The 19,897-nt window shown below is 39.6% G+C and overlaps 1 protein-coding gene across 2 annotated transcripts in view; it reads right to left on the reverse strand.

Annotated features, from left to right (window-relative positions):
- Sema5c (Semaphorin 5c) overlaps nt 1-19,897 on the reverse strand; it is a 535,902-nt gene that overhangs the window by 302,773 nt on the left and 213,232 nt on the right. For both annotated transcript variants that reach the window (XM_065235169.1, XM_065235170.1), the window contains exon 4: nt 13,413-13,512. In XM_065235169.1, coding sequence (XP_065091241.1) covers nt 13,413-13,512 — 100 coding nt within the window. The remainder of the gene's footprint in view (nt 1-13,412; nt 13,513-19,897) is intronic.

The raw sequence follows: 19,897 nt of genomic DNA on the forward strand, positions 1-19,897 counted from the left end.
AGGTTTTTTTTTTTTTTTTTTTTTTTCTTTATTTTAGAGATTTTTAGCCTGAGGCTAGTTCATCTCTTTAAAGAAGTATAGGGTTTTTGATCTAATTTCCGTGCTACTAAGCACATCCCGCACTTTACCTCTCTTTTTTTTGAAAGGGTTTGAATAAAAAATGGAATGTTTTCATAAAAGATTTCTTCTAAATTTATTCACCTTTCCATACGTACCGTTGGATTTGATAAAGAGTCGATCAATGTTGAGATATTTATATTAGATAATTCGTCCTACGAGTTTCATTTCCGTCCTGACGCATTGAAACGCCATTAGATTTTCTTCGTCCTACGGATGATGGTAGAAAAAGTGGATTCGCTAGGAGCGCTTCTTTTGTTTTGAGAACAATGAGTTTAAATATTCATACAATACGCTGTAATTGGCTTCATGTTGTGGCTTATGAACTAACGGATCGGATCAAACGTATTAATGTTTTGTGCATGGTGAAATCATTGATATTATTGATGATTTCTGCTCAATAGAACGGAAATGGGCGATTACGACGAAGTAGCGCTCTTCCCTATCTACTCCCGTGATAATCAGATTGAAACAAATCGAGCAGTAAAGGAAATGAGAAAAACGGGTCAAGCAGAATGTTGCTTATCCCGTCTGTAGGCTAATCAAAGGCGCAAACTAATTCAAATTATAAAGTCAATCTATAGGGTTCTAAACTTATCGTTACAAGGTTAGTTGAAGTTGTAAATAGTAGTCATAAGTAGTTTAAAACAAACCAATCACACCAAGGTGGTCATTCTCTAGAACATGCCTGATAGGACTAGGAACGGTAATTAATAATAATTGAAATTCAAAAGAACTAAAACTGAAAAGACGCATCTGTGTCACTTGATAAGTTATACATGTAAATCACACAAATTCAAGAAATATAGATCATTGAAAGTCAAAAAAAAAGAAAGTGTTTTAAAGTCAGTTGGTGAAGAATCACCAACAGAGTAACAACATATTGTGGGCGATTTTTTTCCTCAAATTTGAAGCTCTCGGGCAGTGGTAGTAAAGAGGTAATAAATTAATGGAATTAATCTTTCTATTTTTACTTAATTGTAGTTTTCTTATCAATTATTTCCCAGAAAAAAGTGGTCGTCAAAGTCCATGTTGGGGTGGGGGGATATTTTGCATAAATAACTTTTCCGCGTTTCGTATTAGGGACTGTTCATGAACTACATAGACAGTTTTAAGGGATTCTTGCCCTGGCTAAACTGTCTACGTAGTTAATGAACAGCCCCTTAGTTGAACGGGAACCAAGTCTCCTTGCACCCCATCGCTGGTTGTCAAGGTGATCATGCCGTAATACACCTTTAACCCCTGACATGCTCCTGCTCGCTGCAGAATGCAGTGCCACGCCGTCCGAAGCGGTAATGAGGGAAGGCACGACAGCAGCGCTGTTTTATACCTTTTCAGGTGGTACTCGATTATGACGACTGGGTTTGGGAAAAACGTTAATTTCATGAAAACAGTGATAAAATTATCATTTGTACATTTTTCACAAGTTTGTTCTATGAATAAAAAACAAAACAAAAATATTTCAGGAGATTTGTAATTTAATATCCTATCGATTGGTGTACTTTGATTTTAAATTTATGCATAAATGACAAAGTTACAAGCGTTCAAAACCTAACACTATTTCACCACACACATTTTTTGATTTGTACCCCATTATAGTCGACAAAGACGTTGTTCTACGTCAAAAAATTACATTTTCACAGCAGTGAGTGCTGCTTATCGTTACATCCAAAAGGATGCACCCGCATCGCTGACCCTGATTATTCGCTCAGTGCCGCACAGCAAACAGGTTATTCTTATGCAATAAAATCGAAATGTGACTCCCCTCAACGTAATCATAACTGAGAGCCTGTTAATTATGGACAAATAAAATATTATTACATCAGTCAATAATAAATAAACTCACCAGCCACTCATCGCGTCTCCACCGATGGATGCCTCTGAAGGAATGACAGAAACGTTCAATTCCTCGCCCATAAAAGGAAGACATGTTCGTCCTTGCGCTAATGGACAGTGTGATGCGGTAGCACAGAAGAAGTCTTGTGTGTTTTGAGCTTGGACGGATCTTCCCTGTGTATTTTTAAGAGTTTATCCAACGACAAATGCAAAATTCGAATGTAATAGTTGACCCAAAAGTGATCAGTAGATATCCTTTGGCAAGCATATACAGTAACCGTTCCATGTATGCGGTGGATGGTACAGTCCACCCACTGCTGTTTCTCGGTTGTTCTTTAACCACTTACGCGGTGATTGCATCAAGACAAGCCGAGAAACAGCGGTGGGTAGACGGTACCACCCAACGCATATGTAGAGGGGTTACTGTAGCAATAATTAAGCTGTGGTCTTACAAAAATGTGGAAGGGGAGGAGACGCAGGGGGCATAACCACAATCTGAACCAGTCTTCCCAAGGTGCACCCCTTAATAAGAGGATGCCTCGGGAAGAAAACGATCAGCAAAAACCGCAAAAATCTTGTTTTGTCTTTTTAGGGATAATTTGTATTTTTTCCCTTTTTATCACGCTAGCTGGTCTGTTGTTGCGTACCGCACTCTCTCAAATATAATGAATATATGCATTCGGGTACAAGATTTATTATTTCTCTTCGCCTTTTAAAGATTTATTTCTCTGCCACATTTTGTGGCTTGTTGCATGTCCAATTTCAGTACCTGTTTTTTTTTTCTGGCTTCCCCTCTAGCATCATTGGCGGTTTATTGCAGACATCTTCATACCGGGCAACCAGCGAGGAGTGACTCTCGTAAAATTACCAACATCGGTCCCCAATCGGTTCAAATATGCAAAAACGAAAACACTGGTGTTAATTTCATCAATCATGTAACGAACGGAAACCGCGACTACCGCAGTTACAGTCGTGCATAAGACGATGAGTGTTGGCGGCGTACACTTGTACGAATGCATTCGATTTTGCATCCATGGGAAAGTGACATAAAAGTGCAACCAAGCAGTGAGTTGTGCAAATTTGATGAATCGAATCAACCAACACTGGCAAAGTGATTTACTGATGCAACTGCAGCAGAGTGGCCGCCAGCGCAACAACATGATTGTATTACTAATCAGGTGACCTGACACTTACGAGAAAGATGTAATGTAAATGCGGTTTGCTGGTTGGTTTCTGGTGACTGGTGAAATGGACCGTGGGATTTTTATTTCTGAAATTGTGTAAAATTGGACTTATTTCTATTAACTTGTACTGGTCGGTGTATGCAGCAAAAGTAAACATAAAATTTTTCTGCAAAGTTTACATTTAGCCACCATATTTTTTTTTTTTTTTTTTTTTTTATTTATTATAGTCACTTTAACGCTCTTGGGTCATTCGTGACTTGTCCGGAGGTGAGATTTGAACTCGTGACTTTGGCGTCAGAGGTATGGATGCTAACCACTACGCCGGGGTCGCCCCCGCCACCATATTTATAAAACCTGAATATATCCACATATGGTTAGACTGGACCCTTATTTACGAAATCAAAATTTGAGCAACTTCCCTAGCCTTGGACACTCGATGTGTCCTATTTAGAACTTAAAACTGATTATGAATTCTGACATAATTTGTGTACCGCAGTTGGGTTTTGGTCCTAATCAGAAGCTGGCCACTTCTTCGGAGATATCCGGAACATGGCCGGATGCAGTCAATGTGGCCCTGGGCACTCGGTTTGGCTGTCATTGGTTTGTCGCATGATAGGTGTTGTGATAAATTCGGTATCTCCGAAGCAAGGGTTATTTTTTTTACATTACATGACATTTCACGTATATATATCAATTACTTACATTTAGTCTCTAAATTAAATGATTCTAGACAAAAATTACAAATATCATAAATTAGGCTGAGATCTGGATTTATGGTGGAAAGATATAATTTTAGTTTAATATAAATATAAGTTTTACATTTAATTTACCTTAAGTTCAACTCTTCGTCACATTAGATCCCGACTGCAACTCACTTCTATAGCCTATTGTTGGACAAGATGATTGTTCCTTACTTGTATGCGTGTGAATAAGTAGCACATTTGCAATGGTGCGTCCAATGAACAAAAGGTGTCCAGCAAACACGGTAAGCCGGTGGATCAGCAGAATATGAAGAGTAAGTCGTGTCCAGCATGTGGATCTACAGATCATCAAGCAATAGGTTGTTCGACTTTCCGGAAATTTTCCCTCGATGATCGGTGGAAGGTGGCGAAGGAAAGCAAACTTTGCCGTCGCTGCCTTACGCCGCATGCACGATGGCCGTGCGAAGGAGAAGTTTGTGGGATCAATGGTTGTCAAAAGAAACATCATCGACTGCTGCATTCCAACAACTCACCAGTACAAACAACACCAACGGAAACACCAGTAAATGCGACCATCACCGTCCATCGATAGTTTAGTTCGTCTACGTTGTTCCGAGTTCTTCCAATTACCCTCTACGGAAAGAATGGTCAGGTGAATACATTATTGTTTCTCGACGACGGTTCTTCAGTTACAGTGATTGAAAATGGAGTGGATGGCCCAGTAGATTCTCTGTGTATTCAGTGGAAAGGTGGCGTTAGAAAGCAAATAGCAGCTTGACGCATCGGTAGTGGGAAACAGAAAACGCTACAAGCTCGGCGAAGCGTACAGTATGTCCCATAAAAAAATTCGAAAGCTTTCAATACCTATTTTTGGGTAGCTTTAAACATTATTTTTACTGTTTTAATGCGTGTGTGTAATCATCTGACTGTATACTCTGAGATGATGTAAACAGAACAGTGGTTCGCGAGTAACATAGTTGAGAAAATGTACGCAAGAAAGTTGTGACTAGTTTGCTGCTTGCCATTTGTTTTACGGGCTTTTGGTAAAACAAATGGCAACGATTGTGGGATGCCACCTGGCTACCGTTTACGGTATCCAAAGTTCACTCCTTGATGGACCACGTCCACGGAACCCGGGAAGTGGCCGTCCACGGTCCGTTCGCACACCGAAGGTCATCAGATCAGTGAGAGACCAAGTGAGGCGAAATCCTATCAGATCGATCTGGAAATTGATTAAGGAAGCCGATATTTCAAAAATTACCATGCAACGGTTAGTCAAAGCTGACTTGAAATGTTCGTCCAGGACAAGAGAAAAGCGCCACCTTGTAATGCACCGAATCAAACAATTACGGCTGGTGCGCTCGAAACGCTTGGTGTCAGCATTTAAAAAGAAGCATACCATCATCGTATTCTCCGATGAGAAAATGTTCACCATCGATCCCGTATCTAACACACGTACGGACAGGTTTATTTCGCCGAAGATAATTGAGGATGTTCCAGAGAACGTGAAATTCAAGTTTAAAACCAAACATCCGGCCGGAGTCATGGTTTTCGGGGCAGTTGCGTCCAATGGCTTTAAAATGCCTCCAGTATTTATTGAAGCTGGATTAAAAGTTAATACCGAGGTTTACATGAACATTTTGAAGGACCACTTTCTGCCATGGATGAAAGCCAACTTTGGAGCACACCAACACGTCACTTTCCACCGTGTCGTACCTCAAAAAGGACTCAAGCGTGGCTGAAGGAAAACATGGAATTTTGGCCAAAGGACATTTGGCCTCCTAGCAGCCCGGTCTTGAATCCTTTGGATTAATCAATATGTTCAGGCTAAGGCCTGTGAACGTTCTCACCCCAGTGTTGGCGCCCTGAAAGCTTCCATTACCAAGGCATGGAATTCGATGACTGACTCATATATTGAGAAGGTATGCTCTCGATTCCGTCCCCGTTTGGAGAAGGTGATCGGGAAAAATGGTGGACATATTAAGTAATGTAGTCATGAAAGGCTTAATAAACGATTCCCTTAATAAAATTAGGATTTTTTTTTTATAATTTCCTATGAAAAAAACTTATTTGAAACTGAGGTATGGATTTTCGCATTTTTTTATGTGACATATTGTACACCGTGGAGGATCTTGACCTACCCGAACAGTCATTAAATTTCGACGAGATGTCTGCGCGCTTCAAACATTTGGAGGGTTTACCTGTGCAAAGTTTCGACGCCGGAGTTCCAGGTGTTTTAATTGGACTGAACAACACGCACTTGCTGGCAACGCTCTAGCTTCGTGAGGGTCTCGATTAAACGAGCCAATCGCAACGAAAACCCGTATTGGATGGGCTTTCTATGGCTGCCAACGTGGACCTGAGGTCGTTCTGCAGCATCGCCAAATGCACATCTGTGCGAAACTTGCAGATCAGAATTTACATGACTACACGCAAACCAAAAATCTATTACAATAAATGTTAGTTCCGTTTCCTATCATCCTCTGTTCATGAACATCGCAACGAATGTTAGGAATTGACCATGCAAGCGATGTAATGGTTTTTTCTCTTTTTTTATTTCGTGTTAGCGTGGATATTTCGACTATACCATTGTAGAACGACGCACGTTGTAGAACATTGTAGAACGACGCACACACTTGCCTCGAATGCCTCTATTACAATGAATGTTAGTTCCGTAATGGTTTTTTGTCTTTGTCGTGTTCTATCTACGCTTTCGACTATACCAGTAAGCTTGTAGAACGACGCACATTGTAGAACATTGTAGAACGACGCACACACTTATCTCGAATCTCTCCAGCAGAAAAAGCATACGAAGTCGAGCATGCGAGAAAATGAGCACTTCATGTGGAGAAAGCACAGGTCTGATAGTCGCAGCGTCCGAGGTTCAAGTCCAGTCGGCAAACTTTTTTCTATTTTTACGACATAATTAATTTCACTCACTAATACACTCCACATTTTTCGGTCTCCAATTTTCTTACATCGGACCGCAGCTAGGTATATCGCATCCTCGGTTCATGCGGTCTCCACTTACATCCTCTGATGATGAATCCCACATAATTGTAAGCGAATCTTACATCCACCGGTTGGGTGTATGTACAAAGTTTCTTATCCCTTGAAAGCCTTGGAGTTGCCTTGGTACCGCAAATCGAAGGAGATGATGAACAGTGGACCCGTAAGATCCTGGAAGAAACGACTGAACGCACAACCAGCGGACGATTCATGATAGGACTTTTGTCGAAGCATGACGAAGTGGCGTTTCCCGACAGCCAACCTCTAGCAGAGAAGCGGTTGAAGTGTTTAGAGAAGCGGTTGTCAAAGGATCTGCAGCTGTATAACAACATTCGTCAAAAATTATTGGACTACCAGGAGAAGGGATACGCGCATAAAGTGACTGCCGAGGAGCTGCGTCAATTCGATCCTCGTCGAACCTGGTACTTGCCTATTGGTGTAGTACTACATCCCAGAAAACCGGGAAAAGTTACACCCAACCGGTGGATGTAAGATTCGCTTACAATTATGTGGGATTCATCATCAGAGGATGTAAGTGGAGACCGCATGAACCGAGGATGCGATATACCTAGCTGCGGTCCGATGTAAGAAAATTGGAGACCGAAAAATGTGGAGTGTATTAGTGAGTGAAATTAATTATGTCGAAAAAAATAGCAAAAAGGTTGCCGACTGGACTCGAAGAACCACGGACGTTGCGACTATCAGACCTGTGCTTTCTACACTGCTCTCTCTATGCTTCTGAATATGGTCAGCCTAAAAGCAAACATGAAGCGCTCATTTTCTCGCATGCTCGACTTCGTATGCTTTTTCTGCTGGAGAGATTCGAGTTAAGTGTGTGCGTCGTTCTACAATGTTCTACAATGTGCGTCGTTCTACAAGCTTACTGGTACCTATAGTCGAAAGCGTAGATGCAACACGAAATAAAAATGCTCGACTTCGTATGCTTTTTCTGCTGGAGAGATTCGAGACAAGTGTGTGCGTCGTTCTACAATGTTCTACAATGTACGTCGTTCTACAAGCTTACTGGTATAGTCGAAAGCGTAGATGGAACACGAAATAAAAAAAGACAAAAAACCATTACATCGCCTGCATGGTCAATTTCTAACATTCGTTGCGATGTTCATGAACAGAGGATGATAGGAAACGGAACTAACATTCATTGTAATAGATTTTTGGTTTGCGTGTAGGGTAATCTGGGACGCTGCAGCGAAGGTAGAGGACATTTCGCTGAACGCAATGCTGTTAAAATACCCAGATCTTCTGACATCTCTACTTGGTGTGCTGTTCCGACACCTCGAACGTGAGGTGGCCATTTCAGGAGACATCAAATAAAATGTTTCACCAGCTCCTAATCCGAGAGGAAGACCGTTGTGCTTTGATGTTCTTGTGGAGAAACTTCCCAGATATGCCGATCGAAGACATGGTAATGAATGTTGCGATCTTTGGTGCGTCGTGTTCCCCAGCTCAATCTCTGTTCATAATGAACTTAAACGCTACGGAAAACGAAGTCGAACACCCAGTTCTTAGTTCCGTTAAGTGTTTCGCAGCATATAAAGAGACAGGGAAGGCAAGGGGCCTGGGAATGGTATCGTTTCCAGATGAGCATGTATTTTCGTTTTCTCTGTGCTTCCCGGACGAACTACAGAAATTAGTAGCAGGAGAAGTCGTTCCCACTAAACGGGGCATGCTTAGAGTAACGATGAGCATCTATGACCCTCTACACGGCGAATGAGAACAACCCAAATTTGAGTTTAGTTCACTCATAATCGCCAAAAGTGCAGGAACTCAGTGATGAGTAAAATTTGTCCCATGGTTTCCTGTGGAAAACCTAAAAAATTTGCCGGAAAATGAGGAAATTGACGAAAATTTTATTCAGTCTCGGAGTAGTACCAATTGACTGAGTGAATCCAATCTTTTTTTTTTCTCAAATTCGGGAATTTTTCCTTGGAAAATCCTGGAAAAACCTGGGAAAATATGAGGCAAATTAACTCATCGCTGAGTTCCTGCACTTTTGGCGATTATGAGTGAACTAAACTCAAATTTGAGTCGTTCTCATTCGCCGTGTAGGCATCGTGGCAGCCTTTGTTATTCATGGAAACGTTCTTGTACAGGATGTCTGGAGGTCCAAGATAGAGTGGGATGATAAAGTTCCCTGGGAGATTTACTGTCGTTGGAAACAGTGGCTTGCTGTACTCTGGAAGATGAACACTATCAAAGGCAATCGTTGCTATTTCGCAGATTATAGTTCCAATTGCTACAGATCTCTGGAGCTCCACATTTTCGTCGATACTAGTGAGCAAGCCTACGCAGCAGTTGTTGACAACGATCATGTTAGATTTTCCTTGGTATCCTCAAAAACGAAGGTTGCACCACTTCAATCTTTATCTATCGTTGGGAGAAGCATTCGTTAAAGATTCAACGTACCTGTTTTTGGAGTGATACATCGACAGTCAACGCCTGGATTAAGTCATACGCACGCCACTACCGGCAATTCGTTGCATTTCGGATCAACGAGATTCTCAGCTTATCGTCGGTAGAAGAATGGCGGTGGATACCAACGAAGCTCAACGTGGCCGATGAAGCCACAAAGTGGGGGAAGGATATGTTGCTTTATGTAGGCGTGCCTTGAATACCAAGAAATCATCGAGAAAAGTCATTGTTTACAAAGGCTGTTACGCCCTAATTGGAACTCCATGCCTCAGTGGTATAACTGGTATAGTTGACCATCGATCAATGGGCCTTATTACGATGAAAACGAAGTGAAATGACCACTTGTAAATCAAATGGGAATCACTTCACCGTGCGTGATAAGTTGTCACTTCACCGTGAAGTGAAATCGGTAATAAGGGCCAATAACGGCGTTCACAAGGACCAATGTCGAAAACGTAAACAATGGCTTCTTTCATAAATTTCTCGTAGTTCAACGTAAATCCATGTAAGCCACCAATTCCATCGGATAGGGGGACTCTCTCTCTACACAATCATCCTGGTGGTTTACTTGAGTGGTTTTTCATTGTTGAGAAATTCTCGGAAAAAGTAATTTTTTACGTTTGCGACATTCGCTCTTATGAAAGAGAAGCAGATACATATGGTTGCATGCTCAGTAATCATTAACGTTGACGACGACTCTGCAACTAGCGGCGCCGGTGGTGTAGTGGTAAGCGTGATTGCCTCTCACCCCAAAAGGCCTGGGTTCAATCGCAGTCGGCGCCGCCGGGATTTTCTGAGGCATAAAATGTCTGGATCACGCCTTCCTTCGGAAGGGAAGTACAGCCGTTGGTCCCCGGTTCATTAGTTTAAGTTGAGGGGTCAAAGCTCTGCCTCCCTGGCGTCGGTAGCATTGGTACTCTGCAACTCTTTACTCCTATGGCGAAATCCCAGCTTAAGAATAAAGAGTTACAGAGTGGCCGAAAAGTCAATTTGTAAATTGTCAAGGTAATGCGGCCATTCTTTTTTCAACTAGCTCTGCAGAGGGCTTATCAAAGAATTTTTTAGCTATTATTTTCAAGTCGGTCAGAAGTCAATCAAGAGCGTTATTAACCAGTAATTTTGCCTATTTCGTCTCTTCGACCTGGGTGAAATAGATTGGTTTTATTAGGGAAGTTAAGGTGATACTCTAAGGAAGCCTTAGAGTGAAACTTTAAAGTCACAAATGTAGGCTGCAGCTAGCTGCTTGCAGGCAGTCTTGCGTACACGTGCACTGGAGAACATCGCCACTCACCTCGCGGTTATTGAATAAACACCGTTTGGTGAAACCGGATGGAATTCCACTTTGAAATCTGTGTTAGGGAAATCGCTTTTCGCAGGCAATCGGTGATTATATTAACTGTCATAGCAACAGTTGCATGCGTGCAATTTTCAATAGTGACATTTTGAAAAATGATAAAGTCTTAACTTACGCAGATGCGTAGGAATATTTCTGATCGATTGGTGATAAAATTAATGAGATTGGTCAAGGGGCAGCTGAGTTATTCACAAATTGTACCCCCACAAAGAAATCACAGACGTAGTCCTACGTCAAAAGGGGACATTTTTCGTTGATATTTTATGCAATGACCTGCAACCCAACGATTAATCCTGAAATGTCATTGTAGGCTACCATATGGTTTACAGCCCAATTTTGAAAGCGATACGTATTGTTTTTCTGCAAAAAGTGGGGAAACTCTACGCAAATACTTGTTTAATTTTTCTAATTCTAAATTTGCGCGTGTATATTTTTCATCAATTTTCTTTCTGTAAACTTAGATGAAGAATGCACGTACTGTTTTTTGATAAACTTTTTCTAATTGTTTGAAGCCAATTGCACCAACATTTGATTTCATTTGGATTCGTAGATGGAAAAGTACGACCGCTCAAATTAGGAGTTAACTGCATACATTTTGAAGTCCAGAGAGATGCAGCAACATTTTGCTACAGGTGACCCGGTTTATGTGGAAAACCATGCAGTATTTTGAGGTGACCATCGTTCTATTCACAAAAATTTTGCAAGCAGGATGGTAAATCAAATCCAGCGCTTCGATACTTGTTATAATGAATCAACCATCGATATAATTCTCAACTGCGGCCAATTGAAAAAAAAAATCAAATTGTTTACATTCAATTATCTTAAGAAGTCATAGAATAATAAACCAAGGTATGGGGTAGAGCACTACTTCATCGTAATCGCCCATTTCCGTTCTATCGATCAGAAAAGATCGAAAATATCAATGATTTCACCGTGCACAAATCAATCATAGGTTTGTTCCGATGCGTTAGCTCATTAGCTACAACATAACTCCTATTAGAGTGCATTGTATGAATATTTACGCTCATTGCTCTCAAAACAAAAGAAGCGCTCCTAGCAAATCCCCCTTTTCTACGTGTATCCGTAGGACGAAGAAAATCTAATGGCGTTTCAATGCGTTAGGGTGGAATTAAAACTCGTAGGACGAATTTAGAATCAAGAAGCAGTATTAGTTTTTAAACAATATCTCAACAATTTGTGACTCTTTATCAAATCCAACGGTACGTATGGAAAGGTGAATACATTTAGAAATCATCTAAAAAAACGAGAGGTAAAGCGCGGGTTGTGCTTAGTAGGAGGAAAATTTGAACAAAAACCCTAATCATTTTAAAAGAATTGACTACCCCTTGAATCCCTTTTTCATTTTACAGCTGGTATAATCAAATTGAAAGTCTTTCTATACCACTTGAAATCACTGAAATGGGGTCGATTTTTTATGATCGAGTTCCACATGTGTTTGGTGCTCATATGCAGAGTTGATGGCTGCATTTAGTTGGTTGCATAAGTTATTAAAGTTTTGTAAATTGGTTTTAGTGTTTTCTTTTTCATATTAGTTAGTGAGCTTTCTGTTCTGTGTTGTTTAAAAACCTGCTATAAATTAAATCAAAAGTGTTTGGGATTTTCACAAAAAATGTAATATAAACATGCGGACTATTGTCAACTGTTTATGGCACTGAAATTCTTCAAGGAATTGTGTGATTATTATTATTACTTACACTTATTTGCTACTGCTACTATTGCCAAGGAAAAGGACATTGGAAAGGAAGTTGTTTTCAATTCTCCTCACAGGTCCTGTGGATTTTTTTTTGCAAAATTCGCTAGAAAAATCATTGAAGTTACAGACTTTTGAAAAAGATAATTAAAATTCTAAGATGTTTCAAAATATTCCAAAGACCAGAATCTTCTATTAGATTTTAAAATGCGTTTCTTGGATTTTTCAAAGTTCGACACCTTTGCTCATAACCACCCATTAACGATCCCAAATTTGCTTAGGTTGAAAAAACAAAAAGTATTGCAAAACTTCTTGTTTTTACAACCTAAGCAAATTTGGAGGTTCGGAGATCTTGGAAATTTTAAGTCGGTCTGATCGTCCGTGTACATAACTCGAAGTAAGTATTCATTTGTAAGACTTGTTTCCAAATTCTTAAAGCTTTAATGGTTGAAATCAAAAAAGATCGCAATCGTTCAAATCAACATTCAAAGCTAACCACAACTTAAACGATATTGGTTTCAATAAATCCTACTAAAAATTGCAACATTTTGCCAAACAAAGCACTCGTTTAGCAAACAATTACCCTTACCTCATATCATACACACACACTCACAGTCACACCTGTTGCTGCTGCAATCGATTACATAAATAAGCCACCAACTGGTTTCACTTCACGGTCAATCTCCGTCCAAATGATGGAAATTTGCTATCAGTTCGGTTGCTGCTGCTGCAAGCTGGTCAAATTCGGACTGCAACCAAAGGTCAACCCGTAAAAGCCCCATTCGTTTCAGCGACCAACCTCCCGAAAACAGGCTCGAACTGCTGCTGGCGTTAACGTAGATCAAATCCCATATTCAACATATATAATAACGTATGTTACGATCGAATGTTCACCGAAACAAAAAAAAAAAAAAAAAATCCTCCGCCAGCAACAGCAGTCAGAAAGTGGGAATAACATAAATCGACTTCCAGTTTGGATCGTTTGGATGAAGAAAAAAAAAGCGTGTTAGCAATGACGACGTCTGTTTAGGATAGGATTCCGCCTCTATATGCATGTTGAATGCTCTTACCTTGCACCGACGATCACTTGATCACGCGCCACATCGAACAGCAGCCGGGAGAATGACGTAACGTTGGCATCCGTAAAGCGGTCGGACGTTGGCAGCAAATCTGTCGGAATGGGAGAAGAAAGTGGAAGGATTCGGCATCAGTACAAAAGAGCTCGATTTGATGGATGAAAGTAAATGGAATTCGATTCGTTATTAAGCCATCAAGCGGTTTCGGATGAATGGGCATTGTGCGCTCGTTTGCTGATTCACAACCGCAATTGATCACTTATTGATCGAACTGTGCTGCGATCTCTGCCGAAAGCTGAAAATATACAGATTTACGACTCATCGCAAAATCCTTAGGAATCCGAAATCACCAAAACGGGTAGAGGGTGACACCTAAGACAGCGACCGATCCGCCCAAGGCTCGTCGAATGTAGACCTGAGCTGATGATGATTTGCAATGTAAATTTTTGTCACCAGAGCAGCAGGTAGGTACATATGATGGGCCTTGCTCGAAAAGGTTTGGCGTCTGAATGTCGATGTTGATGTCGTTGTCGTCGTCGTCGTCGCCGAGTCGCCGTCCATAGTCTCCTTATTTGCGTAATAAATTAAGACGGAACATTTTTTTCACGCCTTCTTGCCGGCCACGGCGTTGTCTTTGGTGCTGATGCGCACGCGTCATGGATGGCTTAATTTTTTGCGCGACTTATAAGTTGATTGGTTAGCTCGATTCTAGGAAATTGAAATTACTTTTCGGAAATATATTCGTGTCATGATTGAGGCTTTTGAAGTTTATGTATTTTAAATGTGAATTGAGTAATGAAGTGATTTCATGAGCTGTGTAACGAAATTTCGAAGTCTGAGAACCTCAGAAGCTAAGAAAATATGAATTCTGGTTGAAATAAGGATTGAATGATATTTGGTGACTCAATTAATGAAAATCCATCATAATGCTACTTCTCGAAATATGTTTTACTTTCCCCCTTTTTTTGGGAAAAAAAAATCCTTTAAATTGTGGCAATCTCTTAAACTGTCAAACAACCATATTTGTTATTATGTTCTTCAATTCGAATCGAATATATGTCCCTGCTGTCCCCGGAATGCTATTAAATTTCTCATCATAATAGTCATTTAGTCATCTGCACACAGAGACGCCTGGCGCTTCTGCTGACCTTCTTCCGTGCCAAGCTACCCGGATCGCTGGGGCTGCAATTTACAACTGCAAGCGGTAATAATTATTACCATAAACACAGCACACATACACTGCACCACAACAGATCCCATCCCAAAGCAGCAGTAGTCAGCACCGTGCAAATAAAGAGCGCTGCTAAACCAATCGTGGCGTCGTCGTTTTGCAAAAGCATTAATTAACTTATTTTGTTTCATCCACCACACTTGGTCTGTGTTCACAGATTGGAGTGAAATCTCCTGCTCTTACCAGTCTCAACGGGAACTGCTCTGCAGGCTGAGCGCCGCCGCCGTCACCACTGCATTGAATGTATGTATTATGCGATCACGTCCCGAACCGATCAACCAGCCAATAATCACTTCTTCAGGTGCCGGACAGCGGTCAGATGTGTACCTACCTGTACACCGTGCTGCGTGGTAACATGTGCTGGTTCGACAGGGCAGCAAAGTTGGTACGCATCCTTATACGGTCATCTTGGTCAGGGACATCTCGGTGCCCCACTGCCCAAGAGTCTGCCTACTTGCGGCAGGATGAAGTAGTGTACTTCAGTGCTGTTTACAAGTGCAACTAGACCTTCCAATCGGTAGGATTAGTTTTAACTCCTGTTCAAATAGATCTTCGGTTGAGACAGAAATGAATCCTTGCTTGCTCTAACTGAGCGTTTCTCAATCGATGACCATTGGTGGGTCATCAGATGGGTTGCAGGAACGAAGACAACATGGTCATACCCAGGGCTCTACATTTTTGAAGCTCTTTCTCTCATACACACGTGTTCAACGCTTCATTTCTATAACGCCTAGCTAGACTATCAGCAAGAAATGATAATGAAAAAGAAGCACGCTGGCTGTGGATCTTCTCGTCGTTGCTTTGCTCATCGCTTTTAATGTAAGTAATGTCGATTTTCTAGTTAAACTAAACCTCATTATGGCTTTCAATCCCCTTTCACGAACACTATCACCGCTCTTTCAATTTGTTTTAAATGCGTTATGTCAAGTTTTCGTTAATTTTTTTAGATAGATAGGTATGTGGATGGAAGATAAATTAAACATATTACGTGTAATCTTCAAGTGTTTTCACGTGAATAATGCTTTAAATGTGTAATTTCATTTTCCGTCATATACGTCATGAAACCTCTGTTGATGTGTTTCATGAAAGAGAAAACTATCAAAGTCGAGCGCTCTTTCGCTCATCCGTTTCACCGAAGCTTGAAAGGAAGACCAATGGAGCGACGGGAGAAAGAGAGACAAGCGATTGAACATTTGTTTGTGCACGCCGACTGAGGTTCTAGAATGCTGCGAAGCTGTTCGACAGAAAAAGAAAGCCAGCAGTCTCTTCGTCACATCGATTTGGTCGATTGAAACGATTGAAACTGATATTGTGACGCCCTGGTCATACCTTTTAGAAATTTTATGAACAAATGTCAGACTTTAAGGGCGTAACACAATGATAGCGGCAAAGCGGCGCAATTTTTTTCCAATACACTGCAATCCGTTTGACAACCTACAATGAGCGCGTTGAGGCAAAAGCGACATTCTACAAAAGCGCGTTTTTTGTCAACATTTTGGAAAAACGCGGTGCGGTTGAGCGCCAACCTGAGAAGTGCTCAATTCTTTCAGTTGTATTTTTTGTAATTTTGAATTAACCAGAACCTTCAAGGCGTGAACCAAATAAACAGCCACGATCGTAGTAAGTAGTTAGAAACATCCGGACATGTCCCGGGTACACCCGGGTAAGTGGTCTGAATCTTCTTGAACCAACACCTTCATATGGGACACATCAAACTAATATATTTTGGGAACTTTTGGAAAATAAAAATAAGTTCTAAAAAGTTTGGACATTTTAAGAAAATTTCCTTTAGCGTATTTCAAAGGAGATCAAAGAACTTCAAGAGCTGCGCCGGTGCACAGTGGTCTAAAAGTGCCAAAACGTTCTTTTTTTTGTTTATGCGAAAACTGTCCATTTAAGCCATATAGTGTCTTCGGAAAAGTTTGTGCAATTAAAAGCCCCTTCTTTTGAGCTTAGCCATTTAATGATTAATCCACCTAGCAGGGAGATGAAAAATTTACTTTTTTTGTTTGTCGAGATAGCAAAATGGTGTCTTGAGCAAAGTTTTAGACAATGCGGTTCCATATCATTAAAGCAACGAGTAATTTTCATCTTTTTTGATTTGCATGAAACCTTGCATACAAGTTTTTGGGGAAGAAAAACGCCGTTTTGCATACTTGGTTCGCCATTTTGAATCTAGCCTTACTTATGAGAAGGGCCTATGAAACATGCACATGATATCTTAAAAAAATTGTATCTCGGAAACGGTTTGTCTGATTGGTTTAGTGTCTTGGGCGAAGTTTTAGACAATTGTTGGTGTTATATGGAGAAAATATGCTCGGTAAAATAAAAAGTTTGGTATTTGTGTTTTGAACTAAAATATAAATTTTCCCTTTAAAGTGACATGCCAATAATTTTTTTATTATCCTTATGTTATAGCTGACTGAAAATGCTATCCAGTGCACAGTAGGTTGTTCTGGAGAAAAATAGGTTACGATGAAAAAAATTGTTTTTAAAAAAAATACAATTTTCAAAAAAGTTATTAAGAAAAGTCAAAAAAGTTTGTCACCCTAATTTTATGAAAGTACATCAAATTTGCTAACAAAAAGTACTTCGGTAACATTTTTCTAAGATGCACCGTTTAGAAGATATTACTGATTTAATATTGTTTTTTTTTTTGATAACTTAATAAGTTTTGGCCCTTTTCGGATGTACTCCGTGTTTTTCCAGTTTCAAAAGTATTTTTTTCGGAAAGATTGGAAAATTTTGAGTTAAAATGACACTGACAGCTTAAAGATTCGAGTGAAATTCTCTGCCTTAAAAGTATTTTGAAAAACAAGTTACAAAATCCCACTATCAGGAACAATGATTTCTTCAAGTGATTTTGGTGCGTTGTGCTGAAAATGTGCATTCAACTCTTGCATATCGCCTAACAGTTTAATCCATTTAAACTGGATGTGTTTATACTGTGCATATTTTCTCTCTATTGCCGAACATCGCCACAGACATCAAACCGATGAGACAACTCGATTTCGAGATACACCTTTTTGAGAACTGCAAATGTAAGCTCCTCAATTAGCAAGATTCAAAAGAGCGAATTAAGCTTATTTTTCAGGGATGGTGATTGTGCGCAATAAAAAATAACATTATATGTTGGATATCATCAGTTTATTTTTATTCCTGTATTTTTATAAAATTATTGTTTACACAACTTTCTTAACAATATTGAATATTTTGGCATCATTGTCAGGACAGTTTGAATAAAGCTTTGCCTTTATTGTATTTTCTGATAGAGGAAGAAATGAGTGGAATTTTAGAGTTCCTTGAATTGTTTTTGCATTATTATATTGATTATTTAGCTGCAAAGACATATTTTCGTATTCTTCTGTAGTAGAATAACAAAATGACAACTTTGTAAGTTCTTCTTCTTTTCGTTTGTTTGCCCAATTAAACAACTCTCTTGCAGTCTTTATCGAGTGTTCGCGTTCTTGGGCTAAACTTGCTCTGGTAGCCATGCGTTTTATCGTACCTCCAATAGCATCGCATGGACCTTTTCCGTGCGATGTTGCGAAGAAATGCCATTCAGCGTCAATACCATACTTTGACTTAAATTTACAAAGGCTAGAAAAGTTTTTTCGGTTTTTATACTGTGAAGCAGCACCATCTGACATAAAATAATTTTTTTTATGTTTTTATTTTGATCAATTTGTAAAAAGTTTATCATTTTATCAATAAACAAATTGACAGCGACTGAATCATGTCTTAGTTCTTCAGAAATTATAATGAAGCTAAAATGTTTAATTTGCATATTTTCAGTATAATATATTACGAAAGGATGGATTGTGGCCTGTTGCACGTTCCAATGGTGTGATTGAACTTTATCCTGCAAAACGAAGCTGTAATTTTCAGAAAAGTCACAAATAGCTAAAAATTCACCATCTTGCAAGTTTTGTTTTGTAGTTTTCAAAAAATTGGATTGTTCGGTTTTTACAAAATCATGCGGAATCAAACTTTCTAATTTTGAGCTGAAAAATGAAACAAACTCATCGGTTTGCTTTACAATAGTTTCTAAATCACATCTGTTAGTGGTAACCCATTGTTCGAATGAAAGCTTTTCAACAAAGTTTTCTTCCAGTTGTTTCAATAAACTGTCTTCTAAAACTGAGGTATCTGGGCAGTTTTTACATCTTCGTAGATGGCAATGAGTTGTCTTATTTTCGCAAAGTAATCTATTCGTTAATGTTTTTAGATCATTCAAGACATTGCATTTTGTTAAGCTATGTAGAATTAAATTGACATTTTCATGCGTAGTGCAAACGCAAACATTATGTGTTCCTGTGATAGTCAATAGTTTACATTGCCTTGGCCGGAGGCTTGCAAATGATGAAAACCCTATTTTTACATTGACGTACATTTCATTAAAGCGATTAAAAGCTTCTCTCAATGTCATCATTAACAATCTTTTCTGAACAGCTAATCTCTTATTTCCTGTCTTTACGCTAACAAAATCTCTTTGGCCTGGCATTGCACGGCTTATATCATCGTCCTCAAAAAAATTCAAAACCAGTTCTTTTGTTTCATTACTCAAAGCTTTTCCAGAGCTTGAACCTTGAGATGAATCAAATACATTATCACTTTCCTTTCTTGCATCTGATGCCATATTTCTATTGGTTTTAAATTCGTCTAAATTTTTTTGTTCTGACCATGATTTTGGCAACAATGATAAAATTGATAGTTTTTCTTGCCGTGGCTGAATTTAAAAATTTAATTTTCATATTTTCTATGACTTCATCAAACTCGTTTGCTTTTTCTGTTTTAGCGTCTAATTTAAAAAGATTTCTTCGTACACCTTCGACGATTTCAGCGCACTTTTTTTCAGGATAGTGAACATTTTTAACCTTACCTAAATCTATAGGCGAAAAACGAATAGCTGCTATTCCTCGGTTGAATATTTCGACGTCTACAGGCATCGTGAAGTCTTCATTTGATTTAATTGTGCTTAGCGTTGACTCTGATGGTATCGTGACCAAACTTTCATAGCTTTGCGAATCAGGTACATCAGGTATGGTCTGAACAGTTGGCATCCTTGAGCCACCGGCTACGCTTTGTTCCTCGTTTTGGGTGAGGTGAGCTCTTGAATCAATATGTAGACGGCAAGACGAACAAACACGAAAATCCTTGGTGTTCAGTGTGGATACCTTGGAAAATCCAATTGATTTTAGTTTTTGGATGATACCATCCGTGAGATATCGCAGCTCTTTCGAACACT

Source organism: Ochlerotatus camptorhynchus, unplaced genomic scaffold (assembly GCF_037179485.1).
Source record: "Ochlerotatus camptorhynchus isolate MF236.1 unplaced genomic scaffold, CSIRO-AGI_Acam_v1.1 ptg000466l, whole genome shotgun sequence".
Lineage (NCBI taxonomy): Eukaryota > Metazoa > Arthropoda > Insecta > Diptera > Culicidae > Ochlerotatus > Ochlerotatus camptorhynchus.